Source organism: Pseudorasbora parva, chromosome 3 (genome assembly GCF_024679245.1).
Source record: "Pseudorasbora parva isolate DD20220531a chromosome 3, ASM2467924v1, whole genome shotgun sequence".
Classification (NCBI taxonomy): domain Eukaryota; kingdom Metazoa; phylum Chordata; class Actinopteri; order Cypriniformes; family Gobionidae; genus Pseudorasbora; species Pseudorasbora parva.
This window is the reverse complement of record NC_090174.1, coordinates 36763915-36782697: the sequence shown is the minus strand read 5'-3', so window position 1 is coordinate 36782697 and position 18783 is coordinate 36763915. Positions and strand designations below refer to the sequence as shown.

At 38.8% G+C, this 18783-nt stretch overlaps 1 protein-coding gene across 1 annotated transcript; it reads right to left on the bottom strand.

The window, feature by feature from the left end:
• Window positions 1-6815: 6815 nt before the first annotated feature.
• Window positions 6816-18173, bottom strand: kank1b (KN motif and ankyrin repeat domains 1b). Its single transcript, XM_067440143.1, has 12 exons — window positions 18021-18173; window positions 13741-13830; window positions 10647-13010; window positions 10468-10554; window positions 9734-9821; window positions 9484-9609; window positions 9306-9393; window positions 8373-8592; window positions 7834-7976; window positions 7544-7744; window positions 7311-7409; window positions 6816-7208 (listed from the first exon to the last, which is right to left on the bottom strand). The coding sequence occupies exons 2-12, from the start codon at window positions 13775-13777 to the stop codon at window positions 7155-7157; spliced, it is 3507 nt and encodes a 1168-aa protein (XP_067296244.1). The 5' UTR covers window positions 13778-13830; window positions 18021-18173; the 3' UTR covers window positions 6816-7154.
• Window positions 18174-18783: the final 610 nt, after the last annotated feature.

Here is an 18783-nt window from a genome sequence, read left to right as displayed (position 1 = left end):
AGTTTATCTGTCATGTTTATTTGTATAATACTGTCAAGCAACCTTGAGTAAAGGCGCTATATAAAATAAATATTATTATTAGTATAACTGCAAAGAAACTTATTACAAGAAGTTATGATAGTAAAATACACTCTATATAATGTAATGTGCTATTTTTAGCATTTTCTAAACTGATTTTACATTTTTGAAAGTTCAGTTATACAATAAATTGCCAACATTTCCTATGAGGTTACATTGCCATCTGTCATCGGAAAGCCCTGTGATGAGTCATATTCCTGCTTTTAATATTCTCCATAATTTTCATGAATGAAATATGCCTCTCAAGTGTCTGTTTAATAAAAGATGCAGTTTTAAAGTCCGGCACAGCTCATGTACAGTTTGTTTGCCATAGCAACAGCTTCCTTATAGAAGCCATTGTTTAATTTATCAAATAATCTTATCAGATGTAATCGAAGATTTGACAAGCTTATGAGAAGTATTTTAATGTTTGACCATGGAGAGCAGATTATTAGTGTATTGTGGTATGATTACATGCTGTCATAATTTTACATTTCATATGCATGTTTTGCTATCAGGTCGACAAGGGCATTTTGGTAAAACATCTCAGGCGGTTACTATGGCAACACCACGTTTTACTGGCTGCAGACCGCACTGAGCTGTAATGCTATAGCATTTCATCACAAAACACAGACACACACACTTTCTCGTACAGACACATTGAGCTGAACATTCTCAAACACAATGAGCCACTGAGCTACATAAAGAAGAGCAAAAATCCACTAAACTAAGATGTAAGAAGTTAATGTAATTATGTGCATGCATCCACAGTATATAAATGAAGTACCTATATTCTGACACAAAAACATGCACACAACACATCATGTTACACAAAAACTACACAAAAATGTTTGTCAAACCTAACCTCAAGTAATACACTAAATTAATTTCTCACCACAAGATATTGTTTATGTAATACTATTGGCTGTCTTATATCTGTCTATTTTCCCTTACATTATAGCTGAACTGATTCTATAAGTATTGAATGTCAGCTGTTGTCCTTGTTATTCTCTCATTATTCTTAAAGAGCCCTTCATTTTGTAAAGAATCTCTTTCATCATGTTAACAATTGGAAACATGATTGTCTAACCTCAATAATGGGCATAGACTGATTGGTATTATGCTGCAGAATGCATTAATATCACATAGGATTTCATTTGAAAGATTAGTTCACGAAAAAAAATTAATCAAATCTCTCATCAGTTACTCACCCTCATGTAGTTCCAAACCTGTAAGACCTTTCTTTTTTTCTGTGGAACACAACATTAGTTTTAAAGAATGCAGTTACAACGAATGGGGAATCGATCTTTCAAGGTAATATATAAAAAAGGTTTCATAATGACAAAATATTCTTAACATAAAAAGAGTAGATCGGTCAAATGGCATAGGTTCACATCCAGACCAGTGTCTGTTTATGCCCCACTGAAAGTATTCTAAGCAGCTTTATCAGTGTGGTGTGGGAGCTGCTCCCCTGTGAGCAGACAGTAGCAGAGGCTGGTAAAATTAGCTCATCACCGTCTGTGCTAACGGCAAGGTGTGCGTTGTCAAAAGCTCCATTTCGAGCTAAAAAAAAATATTATAAATACAACACATCTATCTGTCTTCCTGGGCACCAACTAAAATCCCCCCATTAATAATATTAATAACAGCTTAATAAACAAAAACTAAATAATGTCATTATGAAATTCATTTACATAGCACTTAAATAAAGGGGGGGGGGTGAAATGCTGTTTCATGCATACTGATCTTTTTACACTGTTAAAGACTTGGATTCCCATACTAAACATAGACAAAGTTTCAAAAGTTAAGGTGGACGTTTGATGGGAGTATTTCTTTGTCAAAAATACTACTTCCGGTTAGTCATAAGTTTCGGCAAGTTTTTTGAGATCATGCGTCCCCTTTGACGTTAATGGGGGCGGAATTTCCTTGTATGGGCCTTACGGACAATTCTACCGGAAGCGCGTGAGAGAGAGAGAGGGAGAGAGCGAAAGTAACAGCCTACGCCCATCAAAGCGCTGGCTTGTAGGATGCTGGACAGGTGATGTGCACATAACAATGTCACCAAAAAAGTGCGTTTTTGGTTGCCAGACCAAGACAGTCCTGCACAGATTCGCCAAAAACCCCGCGTTAAGGCAACAGTGGATGTAATTTGCTTTTCCGGATCAGCAACTGAGTTGCGCGAATGTTTATATCTGTTCGCTGCATTTCGGTGCCGACTGTTTCATAAACAAGGCCCAGCTCGACGCCGGATTTTCCCAATCGCCTAATGCTGAATGATGGAGCAGTCCCAACGTTAGAACCGCAGGCGGTGAGTGAGACTGCTTCAAATGTCTGTGTTTTTTTTAGTCCGCTTACTGTCTACACAAACCACGCGTAAACACACAAACACACGTGCACAACTGCACTTCCCACATGTACACCTTCAAAGACAAAAATACGACGATATAATTCAAGTATAAATATGTAAATAACACAAGCCGCTAAGCATATTATATAGTTAGTGTATAACTTGTACCACATACAGACGTCCTGCTCTAGTCGTTTTTGCTGCTGCTCCTGTTCAACTGCAGCCTCTGGGTCTGATTCCGGATCATAGATGTATGGCTGTATCTGATTAAAAGCCATATTTTTATTTTGAATAAAGTTTTTTTCCCGCTGTTGACACAGCTTTACGACGCACTCGACTCAACATAGCAGCAGCGAGCACACGTCATTATTTAGCTCCGCTCACACGACACGCCCCCACCCGCTCGGCTTTTTTTCGGAAAGACTCGGAACAGCGCATCTTTCTTATATAATTATAAAAAAATAAAGACTTTTCGGAGATATGCAGGATGCAATGCTACTCTATAGGTACTCAAGATTGACATGACACTGACTGAAACTGAGTGTTTCACCCCCCCCTTTAAATAACTTTGCTCTTAATTATCACTTTATTTATGTACTGGAGCTGGCAGTGATACTTTTTAGTTGAGCATCTGTAACAGTGGTTGTGCTAGATCTCTAAAGTTTGATACACAGTAGCCACGTTTGTCTGCTACAAATAAAATTTGCAACACAAATTTTGTGAGTTAATGTCAAATGTTCCGAATAGTTACAACATAGCTTAACCACTAATGGAGTGAGTTGTAACACTAGCTGGGGAATAGAGGTGTGGTGTAAATTTAATTTAAATCGAAAAACATTAATATATATATATATATATATATATATATATATATATATATATATATATATATATATATATATATATATATATATATATATATAAACTTTATATTTAAAACAAAACAACTGCAATGTGTTTGTGTGAATAATCATGTAAGTGTAGGCTACTGTATTTCTGTCACTATAGCTATGTTGCCATCCACCAATTTATTTATTTATTCCACATAAAAAACGCTGTATGGTAACGCCAGGATGTGCATAAATTCTAATAACGTGTACAAACGAAAACGTATGCGCTCAGTTGAGGCGGATAATGGTTTTACCCGACAAGAAGACCTGCCCATGAACTGAAGAAAACACTTTTAGAACACCACATAAATCCCTTGAAGGACAACACAAAAACCTCACGTGACTGCCTTAACAGATGTGATTGATAACGGATTATTAGGTTGGTTTTAATACATTTATCCTCGAACAGCCTAAATGTTTGAAAAAATAAAATAAAAATACAAGCATGAATGCAAAGCATCAAATTAAACTACTAGATAAACAGCTAGTTTCATTTATGTGTAGCCTACATCGGGGCTAACTAGGCGCGCCGCGCATTTGACTTTATTCTCTTTTAAACCACTAGATGGCATACAAAAAACTAAGCTCAGCACTTTTCTAAATGGGTTAGCTCATCCAAAAATGATAATTACCCCATGATTTAATCACAAGTCATCCTAGGTGTATGCCATTTTTCTTTCAGACGAATAAAATCAGAGTTATGTATTTAAAAAAAAAGAAAAAAAAAAGCCCTGGCTAATCAAAGCACTATAATGGCAGTGTTGTTTTTGTTATGAATAAATAGTGAGGAAAAGAAAGTCTTAAGTTCTCAACCATAAAACAAACACAAAATAAATATAAAAAGGCTATTCACATGAAAACGTTTTAACTATAAAGTATTTATATTTGTATTAATTGAATACGCTACTCCAAGAAAAATATAGACTTAGCTACTGCTACTGACACAGATACACATACCTGATGCAGATACACATACCTGATGCAGATACACACACCTGATGCAGATACACATACCTTACGCAGATACACAGACCTGATGCAGATACACAGACCTGATGCAGATACACAGACCTGATGCAGATACACAGACCTGATGCAGATACACACACCTGATGCAGATACACAGACCTGATGCAGATACACATAACTGATGCAGATACACATACCTGATGCAGATACACATACCTGATGCAGATACACACACCTGATGCAGATGCACATACCTGACGCAGATGCACATACCTGATGCAGATACACATACCTGATGCAGATACACACACCTGATGCAGATGCACATACCTGATGCAGATACACACACCTGATGCAGATACACATACCTGATGCAGATACACATACCTGATGCAGATACACATACCTGATGCAGATACACACACCTGATGCAGATACACACACCTGATGCAGATGCACAGACCTGATTTAGATACACATACCTGATGCAGATGCACATACCTGATGCAGATACACAGACCTGATGCAGATACACACACCTGATGCAGATACACACACCTGATGCAGATACACACACCTGATGCAGATGCACATACCTGATGCAGATACACACACCTGATGCAGATACACACACCTGATGCAGATGCACATACCTGATGCAGATACACAGACCTGATGCAGATACACACACCTGATGCAGATACACATACCTGATGCAGATGCACATACCTGATGCAGATACACACACCTGATGAAGATGCACATACCTGATGCAGATGCACATACCTGATGCAGATGCACATACCTGATGCAGATACACACACCTGATGCAGATACACATACCTGATGCAGATGCACATACCTGATGCAGATACACATACCTGACGCAGATGCACATACCTGACGCAGATGCACATACCTGACGCAGATACACATACCTGATGCAGATACACACACCTGATGCAGATACACATACCTGATGCAGATGCACATACCTGATGCAGATACACACACCTGATACAGATACACACACCTGATGCAGATACACATACCTGATGCAGATACACATACCTGATGCAGATACACACACCTGATGCAGATGCACATACCTGATGCAGATACACACACCTGATGCAGATACACATACCTGATGCTGATACACATACCTGATGCAGATACACACACCTGATGCAGATACACACACCTGATGCAGATGCACATACCTGATTTAGATACACATACCTGATGCAGATACACACACCTGATGCAGATACACATACCTGATGCAGATGCACATACCTGATGCAGATACACACACCTGATGCAGATACACACACCTGATGCAGATACACATACCTGATGCAGATACACATACCTGATGCGATACACATACCTGATGCAGATACACATACCTGATGCAGATACACATACCTGATGCAGATACACACACCTGATGCAGATACACATACCTGATGCAGATGCACATACCTGATGCAGATACACACACCTGATGCAGATACACACACCTGATGCAGATACACATACCTGATGCAGATACACATACCTGATGCGATACACACACCTGATGCAGATACACATACCTGATGCAGATACACATACCTGATGCAGATACACACACCTGATGCAGATGCACATACCTGATGCAGATACACATACCTGATGCAGATACACACACCTGATGCAGATACACATACCTGATGCAGATACACATACCTGATGCAGATACACATACCTGATGCAGATACACATACCTGATGCAGATACACATACCTGATGCAGATACACATACCTGATGCAGATACACATACCTGATGCAGATACACATACCTGATGCAGATACATCCTGCTCACTTTCCGACTTTAATATCCAAAAAATATTTTTTACAGCAGAATGCTGAACACTTTTACAATGTATTATAGATTAGCGGTCTATGTTTTGGATGACTATTTTGGTGGGGCTCCTTAAGACGAGCCATGGATGGTTACATAACTGACCCTGTTACAAACTGGTTACAACACCTCCCGGTCTCCTCTAACGTTTACATGGAAATACCATGGTACTTATAGTGTTTTCGTGTGAGTGATGTTTATACTCTTTCGGTCATATCGTTCACCACATGGAGGTGTTGAACTTGATAAATCTCATCCAGCACTTTTATTGTTCTCTTTTAAAGCAGCCTATGAGAATCAGTCAATTCAGTCTGCAATTGAGCTGTCCGAATCGCAAAAAGAGTTTGAGTCAAAAAAACAAACAAAAACAAAACGGTACTATTATTATTTATATAAATATTTCTGGCAAATTTGTTCGTCACATGTGCTACACCCCCCCCCCCCCCCCTCCCCATGTCCGCTCCATGCAGACAGTCCCATAACTGTTCAAATTATGCAGATCTAAAATACTATAAGAGGAAAGTAGCTAATGCAATTTTTGCAATAAACACAAGGTGGTAATGTAAGCACATATTTATTTATGAACATGACATTTACATTTACTTCAAATCTAGATTTTAAATTTAAGAGTAAGTGGAATATATATATATCAACAAGCTTTTAAAAGAAAAAATTATACAGTATTATAAAATGCATATCATTTATATATTACCTAAAATTAATACATACAATTGTTTTAACATGCAGTTTCCTATTATAGTATAACAGTTGAACTTAAAATATAGATCTTTATTAGTAAACTGCATAACTGGTATTTTTATATTTGAAAAAGATAACTTCCAACAGCGAGTGCACTGCTTTTTCAGAACTATTGCTCTCTTTAATATTACACCTGTTTGAAAAGATAATGTGTTATATGACATAACAGGTTGTTCAGAGGAGTGTATTAATAGATGAAGAGAGCATGGGAAAATGTCACATTAATCAGAAAAGCTTATGCGTGAAGCAGGTGGAGTCTTGCTTCGAGGGGATCCCTGTGGATGAGCATGAAAACAGTTGTTCTGCTAATTTCAGTTATTGGTAAGCACATTAAATTGCTATGAGAGAGTACAGGTGTAGATAAGAAAGAGTCATACCCTAGGTTGGCCCTTAGAGTAGTTGACACGGGCATAGAGGAGCATAGCAATGTCTTTGTGTCCGGCCTCCAGAGCTATAGACAAAGCAGTGCTCTCATCCTACCAGCACACAGACATAAAACATAGCAAACAAAAGAACAGATGCAAATGTCATAGACGCATTTAAACAAAACCACAAATGAGAATATTAATTATTAGATCTTTTTTTTTTTAGATAGCATGTTGTTACTCACATTGTCGGCCAGTGTGGCATCACAGCCTGGCTGGGCTAGTAAGAGCTTGACAATGTCAGCATGGCCGTGTTCCCCAGCACACATCAGAGCGGTTGACCCCTCATCATCCTGGATGTTGACCTCTGCCCCCGCAGCCAGTAGAGCCCGGACCATATCTATACGCCCATGACTGACTGCTAGCATGAGAGCGGTCTGACCAGCCTGTGAAGAAAATAGTCCAGTAAACATAAATACATACTTTTAGGGAGAAAGAGTTTTTTAAACACTCCTATAAACAAAGCGACAGATACCTGGCTGGCCTTGGCATTAACATCACCTCTGCAGAAGAGTTCTTGCACCACCATCATGTCTTCTTTTGCTTCCACGGCGGCCAGGGAGGCAAGCATTATGGGAGTATAGCCAGCCTTATTCTGATGATCAATATTACACACTCCTGCATGAGAAGGAAACAAGAGCAAATGAATTGTCCATCTAGCTTGTCCACAAAACAGGTTGTCACTTTTGATAAATTTAATGCATCCTTGCTGAATAAAAGTTCTAATTATTCTTTTTTTTATACTGACCACAAACTTTTTAATGATAGATTATTGGTTTGGTTGTGAAATATTCATCTAGGATTACATGTTAGCTCAGCCATTTGTAAATTGAATGTGTGTGGCTTCCGGTATCATGTGCTTCCATTTATTTTTATCTGTACAAAACAGCTTGTTGTGTTGCTTGATATTGCAAACTGCTATTAATTAACATATTATTTTAATATATTGTCATAGTTGTACAGATAATAGCTCACTTCTGCATTGCAAAATAAGGTGGATGGGTTTTAGGGTACCTGCAGCAAGTAGAATCTTTACTACGCTGAAATTAGAGTGAGACACACTGTAGTGAAGGGCCGTGTTGCCATTTTGGTCAGCCATGTTGGCCACATAGCACAGCACGTCTGGCGAGACATGACGGCAAGCGGAGAGGAAGTCCTCCACGAACTGTGGACATGCCCTCTTCTGACTGGAAACACAGAACCACTCCTGCTGCACTGTGCTCAGACAGGAGCGCTTTTGCAAAGACAAATGGATAACATGCAGAAAAATCTAATAAAAAAGTCGGGTTAACTACTTTTTAGACAATATGCCAAGAACAAAATTACACCAAATAAATGAATCAAGCATTACAAACAGACTTAAATTACTTTAAAGACAGAGAACATACAGCAACACTATAATTTTAAACTTCCAAAATCCCACAGAGTACCAAACAATCTGATCTATATGCCAGTGGGTAATTATGGGATGAGGAGAAGACCGAGTAAACATAGAACACATCAACAATGAGTTTTTCAGACTGTGAAATATGTTTGGTTTGCCCTTTTGTTGAGTTATATATTTCTGAATCTTGAGAATTCATTCCCACAAATTTCTTAAACATGTTCATTAAAGCTAGACCCATCTGAGATGGTTAAATTCTTCCTGAACATGTCGTTGTTGTATGTGACAAAGCAACTGAAAAAGAAAGGAAGCCACTAACTATGTGGTGGAAATGACGAATTACTTCACCAAATCCATAGAAAAGAGGAAAATAAGCTACAGCCTATTAAACAATAGTGATTTAAAGTCTTGGAATCCATCTCTGAAAATAAAGGACACATTCATACAATGGGCTATAAACGTTACGAGTCTAACCCCAGTGCGTTGAGAATAGAAAAATACATGGAACCGGTAAAAGAACTGACATTATAATGCCAGTTATCAGTTACTGTTCTGTAACTTACCAGTTCTCTGTACGATATGACATTGCTACCATTGAGGTGAACCTCCAGAGTTTGACAGGCAGAAAGCATCTTCTCACTAAACGTGTACCTATACAATAGAAATAAAACGTACCATGATAACTTTGGCTGAACAGTTTCATCTTGTACTGATAAAACAAAAGTTATTTTGAGTATGAACCTCTCATTTCTTTTAGGAATCTTCACTTTATCTTTGGTGCTGCCCTCGTTCTCCCCATTTTCTCTTTTTTTCTTCTCTTCATTTTCAGAATCTTCAGACAAGAGGTTCACAATACCGCTGTGTGTACTGCATATTGACAAAAAGAGATGTACAATGCATATGTACAGCAATGTATATTGTTCAAATAACAAAAAAGACAGAATACACGCAATACACAACCAGTTCAACATAATGCGATGCCCAAATTTACCCAATTGATGTAGTTTTAGGGTTCATACTATCTGTGGTTCTTTTCCTTTTCATGATAGACCTGAGACAGCGGTCGTCACTAGGTGAGCCTGAAGGAAATGACACAACATATTTCTAATAAAATTAATAGGATGGGACACAATATAACACTCAAAACTAAAAACTGAAAATTAAAAAAACTAAAAAAATCTTCCTTCTTACTTAATATACATTATGAAAATAAGCTCAATGGAAGGGAATCATCATAGTTGCAGCTCCTTGACATGAAGAAGCTTGAAAATGCCTGAAAAAATTCCCTCTCCCTGGTTTGCAATGAAGCATACATACACTTCTTTATATACCACAAACACCTGCTAAAGGCTCATTTTTCTTTAATAAGGACTCCTGAAACTCAAGCACTCCTGCTTTTCAGAAACCATGCACAGCGCAGGCTTCCAGTGTGGATGGTATTCCTGTCTGTGTCCGCCACATACCAAAGGACATAAGAGCATTCCACAAGCCAACAGCAGCCCAAATATTCTAAGTGTAGGGCTTATTCAGCCAAAAGACAAACCAGAGAGAGCTATTTTCACCTCCCGTTCAAATTCCACAGTAGATTGCTCTGAAAAAGTCTTCTCTTTTCTGCTTGTTTTTGAATCTCGCGTGCACTTCTTTTGTCGGGTGGAGTCATTTCGACCAGGATGCAATACTTTTGCTTGCTAACTTGAGTTACCTTTGACACATGCAAATACATACCATGAAGAGCAGCAGACATCTGCAGTTCCATTTGATTCTTCTGTTTAACCATTGTAGACTCATTTGATGACTGGCTTTGTGCAATGACTGGAAATTAGAAAGAAAATGAAAGCAAGCTATTAGCTGAAACCTCAAAAAGCATCTACATTTGGCAGATACACAAATATGCACATCCTCACCTCCGGCTTTTTCATCTCCGTAACTGTGGGACTGGAGAGTGACCTCATGTTTTGACCCAGGGTGGCTGTCGATTAACAGGTCCTGTTGTTCTTTAAGTAATTTCTGCATGCGATCAATGTAATGATCAAGTCCAGGCTCAGTCTGCACAAACATCTGGCCCTCCATGTCACGTATCCTCCCGTCCCCCACTTCTATGCCGATGCTGCGTGTCTTGACCGGATCTGGTAGGCGGGATGGACCACATGCGATGTTTCGTGTTTGGAGACCGATGAGGATATTCTCATTAATATTTGCCATTCCGATGCCAACATCTCGTGTCGGGACAGCAAGGGTTCTTGTGTCTCTACCTAAGCATGTAGTGGTTCCAACAGAATGCACCTGAACAGCTGCCATTCGGTCACAAACCTTCCCATCCCCAACTGCCAGAGATCGGGTGATTGTGTGTGCTGTGTTAGTATGTCTTTCCCTGGTGAGTGTGTGCTTTGTGTTGGTGCTGGCTTCAGAGATACAGGCCTGCAAAGTGCTGGTGCTGCGCGAGACGGTGCAAAATGCTGTGCTGGTACGTTGCGACAAAGTCTGTGGGATTGCCATTACACTAAAGTCAACGTTTCGCACTGGGTCAGTGACAGTTCCTTGGGACACTAACATTTTTACTGCTCTGACGTCCACGTCGACTGTGCAGTCACCACAGCCCACTGTTTTGTGGGAAACTTTCTTCTTCTCCATCGTCTCCAAAGTAATTGTGGCAGCATCACACATGCATATTGTTGTCCCAACTCCTTGATTTTGTGATGCTGTACGCTTGCTTCCAACGCATTTATCTTTTCGCTCCACTTTTTGGCGCACTTCCCACTCTTCCATAGGTGTGTCTGGGCCAGAAGAAGCAACTCTCACCTCAGGTTTGCAGGAAACTCCAACAGCAGAATCCACAAGGTTGGTATGGTTTCCAACCCCAAGAGTGCGAGTTTGCGACCCGGTCTGGGTTGCGACGCAGTTCACCTGCGGTTGTGCGGAGGAACTCTTGTCAGCATGGTTTCTCGCTTCTGCTTCCCGCAGTTCACTCCTCAATCTACCCATTTCTGCCTTGAGCATTGCTTCTTTAAGCTCAGCCTCCAGTATCTGAATCCGGTCACTCAAAAGTTGAATGGTTTGCTGTTGCAACTCGGTTTCTGCTTCCTTGTTGGATACCCCAAGCATAGTCTCAGTTACACTGACAGCTACTGAGTGAGTCTCCGGTTTTACACCAACAGCAACATCCTTACAAAAGTTGAATTTGTGTTGATGAATGACATCAGCTTCAACAATGCACCTGTCATCTCCAACTGCAACAGACTTTTGATCCCTCTTCGTAGAGGATTCAAGACGTGCATCTTGGATCTTCCTTTCAAGCAGTTGCATTTCAACACTGAGCTGTTGGAAATCCGTCAGACCAGAGATGGCACTGGACTCCCAACCCTCCGTCGCTGGTTTGCTGTTAAAATCTTTGTCAATGATAGAGCCTGATTTTTCTTCATCTTGCCTCTTGACCAAGGCAGTCAGTTGTCTTTTTTCTTCCTGCAAAACAGAAATCTTTACCTGTAAGACAGGAATGGCCTTCACTTGCTCCTCCAGGTCCTTTAACCTTCGTAAAGCAGTTGCCATCTGATCTCTGACCATCTGCAGGTGGAGTGGGCTCACGCCACTCACTGGAGATGCTCGGCCAGAGCTTGAGGGGCTGATTTTACGGGGCTGGTCTAGGACTGTCATCTTAGCCCCTTGATTTAGGGCACTCCAGCTCGTATATGGAGATAGGCTACCCCTAGAGCCAAGACCACCAAAACTGGCCAGTCTACGCCGCGGCAGTGGTTCTGGAGGTCCTTGCTGCGACAAGCTTTTCTCATGTTCCAAACGCTTGCATGTTTCCGTCAAAGTTTTTTCCACTTGAAGATTTGGTTTGTTTGGGGTAGGATGTTGTGTGGCTGGGGCAGGCGTCCCATCTAAATACCTCTGTGAGGTGACTAGGTCTTGAAGGACCTCAGATCTTGGACTGGAGGATTTAGGTTTGTAATTGGGAAGCGGGGGTCTTCTTCTGTTGACAGAAGAAGAGGAAGAGGATGAAGAGGGAGATGTTTTCTTGGCTTCATCACTGCTCACTGAGGACAAAGATTCTGAAGAAGTCCAGTGTGTGGGGTTTACAGTGCGCTGCGACTCGGAAGCAGCATTTGCCGCTCCGGGCCGCTTGGTAAAATGCAGCCGTCGAATGGTGTCACTTCGCTCAATATCATCCACGTACTTAACAAAGTCTAAATCGAGCTGGTACCCGTATGGTGTATCAATGCTGAATGGACTACTCTGAAAAGTGTCAGTAGTGATTTCTCTCCAGTCTGTTTAAACAAAGAAAACAAAATAACGTTGGCAGAGGAGATTGGAAGAAACTTCATATTTAAAGTTCATAACATTTTTAAAGTGCATGTGCCTACATTCTGTGTGTGTGTGTGTGTGTGTGTGTGTGTGTGTGTGTGTGTAAAACTGTTCAGTAAAAATATACTTCCCAGCCAAGAACATGCACATTTATGATGGTAGACTGTTTAAAACTAACATGCCTGAAAATGCGATTTAAAAATAGTACATACATATACTTCATATTCACTGTATTTCAAGTGGTGGCATTCCAGTGGTGGATGCATTCCTTACTAAAAAGATCGTCAGCAAATGTCTTTCAAAATAAAATATGGCTAAAGAGGATATAAGTATTAACCTTCTTACCTGTAGATTAGAATTTTCACAAAATGTTGTAGACAGGAAAAAAAAGTTCTATAACGTTCATCTGTTCTCTTGCCTCTCTCTGTCCTTGCCTTACTCTTTCTGCTTTACACCCTCCGTCTCTTATTTTGTTTCTCTCCTCCCACTGCTTTTTTATTCCCTTTCTCTTTCATCAACTCAAGGATTCAAAAACTTTTCTATTGAAAAGTAAAGAACCCAAATTATGCCTTTACACTGAAAAAACTTTCAACTATAAATAAAGCTATCCTCTTGCATTCAGAAACTGAGAACATGCAAGTCAAACCCATTTTGATTATAATTTAAAGAAACTGCAGAGTTGCTGATTCTTACCTTGTTGATTCAGGTGGAAGTGTGTTTTTTGAGTCATGGCAGCTTTTTGATGATACCGCCACTAAAACTGCTTTCTCAGTAGTGAAAACACTAGAAAAACAAGAACAGCCAAAAGCACATTAAACATATCACCTGACATATGTACTGTTGTTAAACATATCACCTGACATATGTACAAGACACTGCTAATAATCTTTTTTTGTTCAACAGCTAGGATTGTGTGTAAATTGCAAAAATTATTCCATGTAATAATTTTAAATTCATGCCATTTTCATAAGAAAATAAAATCTAAAACAGGAGAGGTTTAGGATCAAGGTTTAGTGTCTTTTTTTTGTGGTTAACAGAGATTAAAGTAAGACGTGAACCCTTTCATGCATGGATCGCACGATTTATCTTTTAATATACTGCCCCCTACTGGAGATATAAAAAGGAAAACAGTCTCATGTAGATCTGCATGCACCACCTAAAGAGAGAGACTGGAAAGTGACAGACAATTACAGGTGCTAGTCATATAATTAAAATATCATCAAAAAGTTGATTGATTTATTTCACTAATTCCATTCAAAAAGTGAAACTTGTATATTATATTTATTCATTACACACATACTAATACACTAATATATTTCAAATGTTTATTTCTTTCAATTTTGATGATTATAACTAACAACTAAGGAAAATCCCAAATTCAGTATCTCAGAAAATTTGAATATTGCGAAAAGGTTCAATATTGAAGACACCTGGTCCCACACTCTAATCAGCTAATTAACTCAAAACACCTGCAAATACTTTTAAAATGGTCCCTCGGTCTAGTTCTGTGGGCTATACAATCATGGGGAAGACTGCTGACTTGACAGTCCAAAAGATGACCATTGACACCTTGCACAAGGAGGGCAAGACACGAAAGGTCATTGCAAAAGAAGCTGGCTGTTCACAGAGCTCTGTGTCCCAAGCACATTAATAGAGAGGCGAAAGGAAGGAAAAGATGTGGTACAAAAGAGGGTACAAGAAATAGAGATAACCGCACTCTGGAGAGGATTGTGAAACAAAACCCATTAAAAAATGTGGGAGAGATTCACAAAGAATGGACTACAGCTGGTGTCAGTGCTTTAAGAACCACTACACACAGACCAGTGACCCGCAGGTTGATCCAAACGGAGCGGGTGCCTGCGGTCACCAGCGGTTACGAGTCATCCAAAAATATTTTTTATGATATTCGGGTCGCGGTCGGCTGGGTCGTTTGAAATAAAGATGACGCGGGACAAAATACCCGATTTCCCAACATGTTAAACTGAGCAATGCCATTGTACCATTTTAATAGGCTATACTTTTAAATGCATGTAACTCAGTAATGTCCAACACGATCATATGGTAAGGCGTTTCAATAGTAGGATACGAGTGTGCAATCTTGTGGAATGTATACTCCGAAATGAGTTTTGGCGTGCATATGATACGCACTTTATGGTGTGTATATGACACGCTCTTGGGTAGGATGGGTGGTTCGTGCGTATAATGCGCCATAAAGTGCATATCATATGCATGTGAAAAACCGCGCGCATAAAACTCATTTTGGCATATACATTCCAGGGCGTAATTTGCGCTCCTAAGGGCTTTCACAGTTTTACAAAAGTGGGCTCTCTCAGTTGACCTACTGCTGAATTCTCCAAGCAGGGTTGAAACATAAACATGGCGTTCATCAATAATATGCATCTACACAGCTGAAATGGAAAATAATGGGCCGCCTCAAGAACTGCCTGCACTAGCCGCTGCAACTCTCGCACCACGTCAGGGAACTGCCTGAAACATTTATCCTCCACAGGATGGATTAATGGATATATTTTTTTTTTTTTTTTTTTTAATGCTTTATTGTCAACAAAAAGCATGTACAAAGGTCCATATCATTGTATAACAAGACACATTTCACATGCCTCAACATAAAGGAACAAAAAAAACATATTAAAAAAAAACAAAAAAAAAAACAAGAGAGGGTACATAATCATTAGTTTACATATATATATTATACATATCATTGCATTTGTATTATAATTCAATGATAAGATTGAGAGTATATTCTGCATGTAAGCACCACTAAATACTTTCCCTGGATTAATGGATATTATAGGCCAGGGAGCATTTACTACTTTATAGGCCAGGGAGCATTTACTACTACTTTAAAAATGCGGGTCAGGTACAATATTTTCTTCTTTTTTTTGCTAAACGAGTTGTGGGCGGGTTTATTTGAAAACGTTGGTCGAGTGTGGGTTGTTTATACATTGCCACTCTAGAACAGACAGCATCAGAAGCGTCTCGCCTGGGCTAAAGATAAAAAGGACTGGACTGCTGCTGAGTGGCCCAAAGTTATGTTCTCTGATGAAAGTACATTGTGCATGTCCTTTAAAAATCAGGGTCAGAGGAAATCAGAGGAAGAGAGGAGGGGCACACAATCCATGTTGCTTGAGGTCCAGTGTAAAGTTTCCACAGTCAGTGATGGTTTGGAGAGCCATGTCATCTGCTGTGTGTTTTCTGAGGTCCAAGGTCAACGCAGCCGTATACCAGGAAGTACCACTTCATGCTGCTGACCAACTTTATGAGTGCTGTACATGCTCATACTTTTCATGTTCATATTTTTCATGTGGCCAATATTTCTAAAAAATAATTTCTTTGTATTGGTCTTAAGTAATATTCAAATTTTCTGAGATACTGAATTTGGGATTTTCTTAGTTATGATCTTTAAATCAAATAAAATAAAATAAACATTTGAAATATATGTGTGTAATTAGTGAATCTAATATACAAGTTTCACCTTTTGAATGGAATTAGTGAAATAAATCAACTTTTTGATGATTTTCTAATTATATGACCAGTACCTGTATAGTAAAACATATAGGGTTTTAGATCTTAAGAATGAACTGGTTTGAATGAATCATTTACGACTGGTTAGGACTGATCCAGTTCTTCATCTATTTAACACATGAAGCTATGAACATGACATCAGTTGACTTGCAATTTAGTGCATACATACAGTGTTTTAAGATACTGTTTAAATGCTTTTGCTCTTTGTTTTTTTTTGTTTTTTTAACTGGAAAGCTCCAGTCTCCTTTCATTGTAATTGCATGGAAAAAGTTACATTACCTAAAATGTATCCTTTTGTGTTACATGAAGAAAAAAAAAAAAAAGTAAAAACGGTATGGAATGACATTCTTTTCTGAGGGGACAAAATGTCCCTTTAATGCATAGTTTTTACAGTTGCTCCAACTGCAAGCAGGAGTTATAGATATGACACTAATACAAAGCAAATGTTAATTCCTTGTGATAAGGAAATAAATGAAGAGGGAGAGAAACCCTGCAACCTATGAAGCTTGCACTGTCACTGCAGACAGATATCTGAAACATGAGACCTGCATTGTGTCAGCTGAATTGCTTGGCAGTGAGAGGACATGGACACATTGACACAACACTCACGAATGGACACACACTGATGATCCATGAACACACACTTTTATCTAATACGAATAAAGGCTTTAGGACATAAAGTAAAACTGCTAAAATTATTGATAAAAAAGAGAACAATGAGATAAATATTTTTGTGTCACTTATTTAGAAATACAAATGCTTGTTTGTTAGTTTTTGAATTGTTTTAACTGCAGAATAACAAATATGACCTGAAATAACTAATTTATAATAATACATTAGTAAATAAGCTTGATTAAATAATAAGATGTCAATGTTGTTAACTTTGTTAGCGCAATAGCAGAATAATCCAATTCTCTTTTTCATTCCTCTTGTTGGATATTTAACACAAACAACTGTTTTGTTGAAATTCAATGAAAGAGGGTAAACCACTCTGGTTATAGCTTTACTGAATACTGCATTCTTAAGATTTACTTAGCTTTAAGACGGATGTATCCATACATGTGTGCATTAATGGACATAATCTGGTCCTGGTACAGCCCAGTATATCTTCGGCTCAATGGATTACACGCTGCCTGGAGACTAGCTGTACCACAGAGCCCAGAGCCTCAACTAATAGCACAGCCATACATTCTTGTAAACATAACGTAAATAAAGTGTGCAATAAAGTGTATTTTGATAGCACCAAATACTCCACTTTAACTGGCTTTAAAATGTTTGAAAACACTTCTATGAATATTGATATTTGACATGGGCTACACGTCATCTCTGCAGAAAATATTCTTAGACCGTCCAAAGTGACAACAAATGAAATTAATAACTTCTAATAAGATATCCTATCCACAATAGTGCAGGTGAGTCTGTTTACATACCAGAGCGAAGCGCAACTTCAGAGATGAGCAGGAACTAGCTCTGCGTTTACATCTGAACACTTTTGTTTACCTCGAAACAGTGCTCCCGTAACGAATGCTTAGCGTAAATAGCCAGTCCATGGAGTAACTTTACCATGCTGTTCTGTATGCGTATGGAGGAGTTGCTGCTTACGCCATGACGCACTACGGCAGGTGTGCAGAACTTATTTTACCGTTTTCTTCTGCCATGCAAAGAAAACTAAATAGCAGAACGTTATTTCAAATAGTTTCCACTTAACGGTATTTAGTAAGAAGCGATCGATGGGCCGAATTATTTTATTCTATGTGCAGTGTAATAACTATTTAATTTTATTTAAAATAGCTTTTATTAAACAAGGTTAAAGAAATGTATCATAATAATGTAAAATCATATATAAAAATTAAGAAGTAAGAAAAAGTTAATGTATCTGATAACGTTAATACCATACTGAAAATGAATGCATGATTTGAGTGACATCTGCTGGCCATTTCCTAAAGGTTCACATAGTTAACTCTGATAATGACGTTTTTAAAATTACAGCGACATCTGCTGGTAATATCCTAAAACGTAGATCTAGACATGTTTTAAAAACCATGTCTTTATGTAACTAAAGTTCTGCAAGTCCAACGTTGGGTTTCCATGCTTTATTATGGTGACTTTCCATAGATAGTATTTTCTATCCCCTAACCCCAACCCTACCCATCACATAAAACGTTTGCATACATACATACATACATAAATATA

Bases quoted from the DNA above. Each gene is read 5' to 3' on its own strand.
- kank1b (XM_067440143.1), bottom strand. From the start codon at position 13,777: ATGACTCAAAAAACACACTTCCACCTGAATCAACAAG. The intron at 9,822-10,467 runs GTATGTATTTGC...CATTTCCTTCAG, and splicing joins GATGTCTGCTGCTCTTCATG to GCTCACCTAGTGACGACCGC. The intron at 9,394-9,483 runs GTTCATACTCAA...TCTATTGTATAG, and splicing joins ATTCCTAAAAGAAATGAGAG to GTACACGTTTAGTGAGAAGA.